At 34.8% G+C, this 8,529-nt stretch overlaps 1 protein-coding gene across 1 annotated transcript; it reads right to left on the bottom strand.

The window, feature by feature from the left end:
* Positions 1 to 2,986: 2,986 nt before the first annotated feature.
* On the bottom strand, positions 2,987 to 4,917 carry LOC128204383 (uncharacterized). The gene is made up of 3 exons (XM_052905800.1): positions 4,869 to 4,917; positions 3,998 to 4,141; positions 2,987 to 3,114 (listed from the first exon to the last, which is right to left on the bottom strand). The coding sequence occupies exons 1-3, from the start codon at positions 4,915 to 4,917 to the stop codon at positions 2,987 to 2,989; spliced, it is 321 nt and encodes a 106-aa protein (XP_052761760.1).
* Between the last annotated feature and the right edge of the window lie 3,612 nt (positions 4,918 to 8,529).

An 8,529-nucleotide genomic window follows, 5' to 3' on the forward strand; every position in this document is an offset into this window, starting at 1 on the left:
CTACTCAGTAAATTAAAACAAATGTATTAATTGTGGTATATCTTATTTGGGAGTAAGAGTGCATCTTTAATGTTACTGAGTGTAGCCATAGCTGCACGAACTCATTCCAGCGCGAAGTACAACTCTTAGGATTTCACGTTGCCTCCAGGCCAGGAGACACTAGGCTGGCCATGGTGCTGGAACGGTAGTCATGAAACGAAGATACAAGATACAGTTAAAACTTTGTTGAAAATTGACACTTTTGAAGTTGAATTATAAAAAAAATCAATGCAAATGGTTATATTTACACCCCAACTTTCATTCCTTATCAATCGATTAAGGAATGACGTCACCATTACGTCATATGTACTTCCATTGTGTGGAAAATTCTCAATAAAAAAAGTTCTTATGATTGATAGACATGTTTTCACATGCTCAATTCACTGTAAATCAAAACTATCATTATTCCTGAAACTTTTATACCTTAAGTATCTATTCTTGCTTGATTTATCATTTAGAGTAGAGATTAAAGCATAAACCGCTGCCCTATAGTTGAAAGGTCATTTTGGAAGAACTGTCATGGCGGACGGTGCAATTTTCAGAGTTTGTTTTTCAAGTGGAGTGATTTTTCTAATAATAACTTGACCCCCCCCCCCTTTTTATTGGCTTAAAGGGTAATTTAAAGCTTGTACTTTAAGAATATATGTGGTTATCATAGCCTGCATTCGCTCGAAATGCCTTTAAATGTTGTCTAAAATTATAATTTTACATTGAATTATATAGGGAATAACAATGGTGGTGTGTTACCTGAACGCAACATCTTCGGATATGTTCGGATCGTAATTCATTGCATAACAATATACATGAAAACTTTTGATCTTGATATTGTTTGTCTTGTGTCAGCATGTCCCGTAAAATATAAATCAACAATTTTAAAAGTGTTAATTTATTATATTTTAAATGTATGGTTGCCAGAAGTGTTTCAATTTTACGTTTTAAAGTGATTTCAACTGGTTGATCTTTTCCCGCGTTATTGTGTGTTCATTTGAAAAAATGTTTCCGGTTACAGTCGGGTCGTTCTATTTACAAAATGGGTAAGAACGAAATGAAATATTTTTTAACAATTCTTGAATGAAATAATGAACTATTGGTGTAAATATAAGGAATGAATTGCGGGGTTGATGTCATTATCGGGGATATGAACGCAATTGGGTTGGTCAAAGTACGCGTGGAGTACTTCGGACTCCACACACATTGACCAGCCCAATTGCGTTCATACCCCGATAATGACATCAACCCCGCAATTTATTCCTTAAATAAACAATGCAACAAATAAGTAGATCGTGGCGTGATAAAACAGTTCATGTAATTTAATTTTCATCGATGTATAATATGTTGAAAATTGACTTTGAAGTTAAAAAACACATGTTAACGGTTATAAATTAAGCAGTGCAACAAAGAAGTAAACCGTGGTCTAAATAAACAGTGTATGCAATTGAATTTCTGTTGAAGTATATAGAAGGTATTCGCTAAGTTGAAAGGTGCTTTGTGGAACACGGGTCCTGCTTTTCGAAGATAAAGGTCGAGGTATTGCCATAGCGCTTGTCGTAGCTTAGGTATCGTCGTCGACGTGCAAGAGGTTAACTGACGGTTAGAATTGAAAACTGCTCAAGACATTTAAATTTACTTGCATTCTAGGACATATTTTATTAGTATAAATTCGCCGTCAAAAACTTTCGGATAGCTGCAGTCGCAGCTTCCTTCAATGCCTTTCGGATGCGACAGTACGATACTACGATGACGAAAACGCGATATTTCGATGGTGAAAATACGATAGTATATCGCATCATCATCATACTGTCGTATTGTCGCGTTTTCGTTATGGTACTGTCGCGTAATCATCATCGCACTGTCTCGTTTTTGCTATCGTTGATTCGTGATTATGTCGCGTTTTCATCATCGTACTATCGAGTATCGCGTTTTAGATCAACACATTCACAGGCGTTGTCCCTTACGAATGTCTGTACACTTTCACAACGCGTTTCGACTTCATTTAGTCTTCATCAGGTGTAAACAACTGAGTATAATGAAATGAACGGCTTTTGTGTCGATTGGTTTTGGAATGTTGGAGAATTTTTAGGAGTTGTTTCAACGAATTCACTCCATTGTGACAATGTCTTAATTTTCAAAATTACCTTTTATTATCACGTTTGACTCAATGTGATAGGGAATTGCAGTCACTACTTACTCGTGCTGCGTTTGCAGCCGGAATCCTCTTAAACGTTCAAAAATGAATGCTAACATATATTCTTAGTGTTCAGTGCTAAATGCCGCGCGAATGCCTTTTATTTTAACCAATGCGCATGTGCGAGCTTCTAAATATCTCACTTATTTAAACTAAATTTTGACTGAATGGAAAATTTGCTGTTGCTTTGCGATTCTTTATGGAAGTTTTGCGGTTTTGTAATCAGCCTAATTGATGTTTGGTTGTCAGAGCTCATCTAAATGATAAAATGTGAATGCGTCCGGCGATCCCATTGGCGGGCCTGAACACTAAAAACGCTTTCAGTCGTGATGGTGCGGGCATACGTGTATTATGATATTACCCTTTAAACAAACAAAACTTACATTTGTTTCTACAGGTCCATGTTATATTGTTTTCGTTTTAACAGTAAAACAACTTTTTATGTTAAAACATTTACCCACTTCATATATATTTGATTCCGTAAACCATGAAGATAATGCAAGTTATTTTTTAAATGCTTGTAGATTATTCATTTAAGAAAAAAAAAAACACTTTTATATCATCACTAAAAAGCAAAACTACATCATTTACTAGTATTTCGTAGTATTACAGAATAAAAACAACGGTTAATTGTTTACTTTACAATGGCACCGTTTAAATTTTGCGTTGTGGTAATCGCGATTTGTACAAATGCAACACGATGTGAGATAGTGATTTTATTCCAACGTAACAGTAACAGTTTGAAGCAATGGGACTTTTGGTTTATCTTCCCGCTCCGGCGGATCCCCAGCGGTCACAGATGCACTTGCCATCGTAACAGTGGCGGCGTTCATCTGGGCACACAAGGCTTGGGGCATTGGCGCCATAGCAATCAGCCGCGAACACGCATGCTGGAAAAATGTATACGAACAGAGCATATAACTCTCTGGGGATCTCTGGTAGAGATGATACAATGGAAAGTACAGGCGTTAGCCCAGCACCAAAACCTTTCAAAGCATATTCTGATAATATGTGCAATAACCCTCGTTTATTTCAGCAAGCGTTTGGCTTTCAGTTGAAGTTTTTAGAATTTACATGACTTAGGAAAAAAGTAACGCATTGAATGCAGTATAGAATAGCATATGCAAAACACCATATTATTCAAAGATATAAAAAACTAACGTTATATTTTTTATTAACTCTGGTTTATGAACATACTGTATGAAATTGTTTTTTTTTTATGATTGTCATTTTTTAAAATTCCGAAAAGATTTTTAAAAAAGGAACGCTATTTTTACGATTTCAATATCCATCATCAAATTGCAACTCGAAAAGTCTTCCTGCTGGCACAAATTAAACTTATAAAATATATTGACAAACACAATACAAACGCAAGATTAAAGGCCTAGTTTAAGGAATGTTTGGCATGAAAATCCCCTGCTGTGCATCTCCTGCTAATTGCACTGGTGTCACAGTAGGGGCCAATTTCCTGTGTATTCGTTTATTGGCTCAGGGCCATTTAGGGTCCATTTTCTATCATAAAACATCCCAAACTGCACTGCCTTTTAACCAGAGATTGGATACACAGTCATGTTTTCTATAGTTTAAAACATTTCTTAGTTTTGAAGGTTTTATGAATAAATATTAAACGCATCAACTGAGCAATATCAATTAAAGGTAAAATTAGATCAGAACATTTAACTAAAGTCAATGGATTTTCACATATTATGCTCATTGGGCAATTAAATTTAAGAGCGTCTTGGTAAAAAGATAAAGGCCTTTAATATCACCCACATCCTTGAGAGGACTGCTCGCACGTGCAGAGGCCACCGTCAGTCTGGATGCCGGCGCCGTCCGGATGTTGACAGATGACAACACTTCCGGTAGCGCACGATGTGCTCGCACACTCACTGTTCGTCGTGCATTTCTCGCACCAACCTGAAATTGATTGTTTTCAATTAAATCTTTGGAATAACGTGGTGTGCTTTTCAAGTTTTTCAAATTTAAAAAAAACGTCTTTCTTTGAAAACGGCGCTTTCGACCATTTTCTTAGCAACAGAAGTCGTCCGACAAGTTTCTGTAGCAAGATACAGGATAATGGTCTTCAAAGGAAACCGCAATCTTGATTTGTTCTAATCCTTAAATTGAAGAGATTAATGTAAAACTGAACTTAAAATTTAAATTATTTTCAATAAATCCATGAAAAGATATAAATGATTATCTTAAGTGTTCATAATAGTTCACATTTATTTAGAAGGTGTATGTGGCTTTCCGTGTGTTTTGAAAGTTTAATATTTTAACTAAAATGTTTGGAGGATAAAGCTAACTGTTTTACTGTTTATGAAATGGTTCATCGAAGAGAAAATATCTATTACCAAAACATGTTGATCAATATGTTGACCTAAAGAGAATTTTAATTTATACATATTAATAAGAGATGTTATCACTCTTTAATTGCCGCATCCTGCAATAGGTATTTAAATTTCTTCAACTCCGTAAATTGTTGTCCATTCCAAAATTCTTTAAATAATGAATTATGTTAGGTTTTGAATGTTTTCATTATAAAAAACACTTAAATCTTAGGATCCAATCCCCTTTGTCATTCTTCTGGTTTTTCAATTTAGCAAATAACCATTAAAATATCAAGGAAAATGTGTTTAATTACCAAGGTAGAAGACAGACGCAAACACAGCGCACACAAATAGGACCTTCATGTTGACCGTCGAGAGATGGACTGACCATGGCTGACCTCCGGACTGCCTTATATCAAGTCAAGTCGTGACAGCAGTCATGTCCGTACGTGGTCAAGTATCTTTATTTAGTGACGAGTTGCCTTTCTGAGTCGCAGGAATGACCTGGGAGTGTAATACTAGCTCATATCGAACATGCTGCCCCTAATTTCTCAAACGATACTGAGTGCCTTATAAAAGGATCAAGCTAAGGCCCATGTGAATTTATTGCTAGATTTTTAACCATCTTTTAAATAGGGGCGGGGGCTTTTTTTCATTTTTTTATTTCTCTAAGATGACTGTTTCACCGTTGAGTATATGTTCACGCTCATTTATTGCATGATAGACCATACACATGTGTTTCTAGACGAAACCAGAAACACCATCGTAACAATTCTCCTTTTTTACATATGAATGTTACATCGACACCAGCTGGTATGAATTCACGCTTTTCCCGCACAGTACCGGATCGGTACGTAAATACCACTGGCACCGGATTTTCAAACTCAATCATTTTTTTAAATTTTCAAAAAAAATCTTATAATTCCGAACTAAAAATTATAATACCGAAAATGTGTATTATATAGTATATTATACAGTACAAAGTGAATTTTTATAAAAAAAAATATTTTTCAATATTTTTTCACATTTTCGGTATTATAATTTTTATTTTATTCAATACACTTTAAGGGGCGGCAGACACAAAGATGAAAGGCGGAGATGAAAATCTAGCAATCAATTTAATTCAGCAGAAAATGTCTGGTGAATGTGCAAAAGGGGTACCGTTCTGATAGATTTCGCAAAGAGGATACCGATATGGATACGCACCGTGTTTTGGCTAGGTAGACTCGACACAGGGACACAAAATAAATGTCAAAATAATTAAGTACCCCTGAACGCTCCTTATTGTAGCTAAACAATCCCCAGATCTAGATGTGTGTAAACTTTCGAATGATATACATGTAATATTCATACTTTGTTTGTCATGGTATGGTTCTTCACATTGAATTTGTTTCAGCAACAGCACACGTTCAATTCAGCACTTTGCTTGAATTTTCCTAACTTTCTCTGCTGGACTGAATTATGAAGCCATTAACCGAAAACAGAAAATTTCTTTTTATAGTACGTATTGCTTATTGTTAAAGCTGCACTCTCACTGATTGAACGTTTTGACATTTTTTTTTTTTTTTTTTTTTTTTTTTTTTTTGAACGAGCCACTTTTTTTGCGAAAATACATGGAGACCAGTTATATAAGACTGCTGACAAAAAATAGATCGCAGATTTTGATATTAAAGTTTAAAAAAATATTTTTTTATGCATTTTTCTTTAATCGCTTGTAATGGAACGGAAATATGAAGGTCTGCGATCTTATTTTTTTGTCAGCAATCTTTTATCTTGAGTTTGCAGATATCTACGCAAAAAATTGCTCTTTCCAAGACAAAAATTACTGCCTTAAAGGGACTAGATAACAGATAGTCCCAAAATCGGCTAATTCAGAACTTCCTCAAAACAATCCAAGATTTGTCAATTCGAGCTAGTAAATGTTGCCTTACAAATACTTTAACATTATTTGGAACTGCACTCTCACAGATTGAACGTTTTGACAACTTTTTATTTTTTTTTTGTCTTGGAACGAGCCATTTTTGTGAAAAAATGAAAACAAGTTATTTAAGACTGTTGACAAAACAATTAAATCACAGAATTTTATATTTAAATTCAAAAACTGATGTTTTATGCATTTTTCTTAAACCGTTAGTACCGGTTTAAGCCATAAAACATTAATTTTCCAACGGAAATATGAAACTCTGCGATTTGATCTTTTGTCAGCAATCTTATATCACTGGTTTGCAGATATTTACGCAAAAATTTGCTCTTTCCAAGACAAAAAAATAAAAAGTTGTAAAAATGGTAAATCTGTGAGAGTGCAGCCGCAACAATAACGACGCCATAGTCTGAGTTTTCCTGTTTAAAAATAGGACAGAATATGTGTTTTTTCTGACACCCTTGCAAACCACGCGATCGTTTCACACACTAACATTTGATTTCATTTAGCCAACTCGCTGTCATTTTCAGCACTGATAACATCCTTCAATACTTTCTATCGATAAATTCCATCACCAATGTTAAACTGTCGGGCTCTGTATCTACGATGTTTCTACGATGTAGAAAATTAGCAATAATAAAACTGAAAGCAGTATTACAAATTAAACATACAGAAATATTGCTTGATGTTTATCATGAAAATATGTTTAACATGTGAAAGAAGAAAGAAAGAAATCAGAAGCGGATACATCAAATACATACGAACTCATAAAATATCACAGTCTTAACGTAACACATTAGACAAATTCGTCAAGCATTTCACGAAACCATCAAATTCCTTGTGCAATTTTTATTTCATATGAAAAAGAAACATATCCAAACATTTCTCATTTTTTTAAATCAACGTTTGTCTTTCATATTGGGGATTTAGCATTTTGTTTATCCAACTATTTCGTTGTCAGTCCATCCTCTGAAAAAGAGAAATTAAGAAGTCGTTAAATGGGCTTGTGCATTATGAAATAAAATGACTGATTTCTTTTCGACCTAGTAATCGTTCGTGGATCTCGCCGAAGATTTCATGATACGCATGGAATCACTGATACATGTCTAAGGATAAGGAAACATCAAATTTGAATACTATCGAAGGCTTATAAGCAAGGGGGAGGACGTAAATTCGTTTCATGCAAACATTAAGTGAGAAAAAAAAATCATGGCGAACAAAATGGCGGATTTAGAATGAAAAGTACCGATTCAGTTACCAATATTTGCATGGTAAGTGGACTTTTTCTTTAAATTTACAAAAATGTATGCGTACGGTCCAGTATGTGGCGAAAAACATTTTCTTCGATCGACATCTTAGTTTGGTATCATAACTTTAAAGATAAAAAAGTTATTGAACAGATTGTGGCTTAGGAGGCAATGTTTACAAATAAACTTGTTCATTTTATCCACATTTTTCGTATTTTCTCGGCAAATATGGCATATCTGTGCATGTTGTAACTGTGCTTGCATGTATATATTCCTATTTTCCAAATTTCATGGTTATTAATCGACTGTACACGTTCCCGGCCAAGTTTTGTTCCTTACCCCCCCCCCCCATTGTTTATTGCAAGCACATTACCCACATTTTGGTGAAATGCAAACCAACTTTTGCACAATTGTTTAGTCTTGAGAGGATATGTTTTTAGTTCTGAGAATCGCTGAAGATCACGAGTCTTTCAGTTTGGTATGCGATGTGTATCATAATTTGAAGTCAAAGACTTTTTCACTTCAGGAACGGACTTGAACTTCACCATGACCCGATTTAGAAGGCGAAGGAGCCTCACGTTATACAGAAAATCACACAAGACCGCAGAATAAGTCAACACAGAGCAGAGTAAATGTTTAGCATTCGGAACTCCTCGGTCATTTTCCTTCGAAAACAACCTCGGATGTATATGGACGGTTTACAATGTCAGAAATATTTACATTTATCTACGCTGCAATAAGATCGCGAAGTAATTTCAATTCAGCAGTTAAACTTAATGACTTTACTATTGATAATCTTTATTATTT

Source organism: Mya arenaria, chromosome 10, assembly GCF_026914265.1.
Source record: "Mya arenaria isolate MELC-2E11 chromosome 10, ASM2691426v1".
Taxonomy (NCBI): domain Eukaryota; kingdom Metazoa; phylum Mollusca; class Bivalvia; order Myida; family Myidae; genus Mya; species Mya arenaria.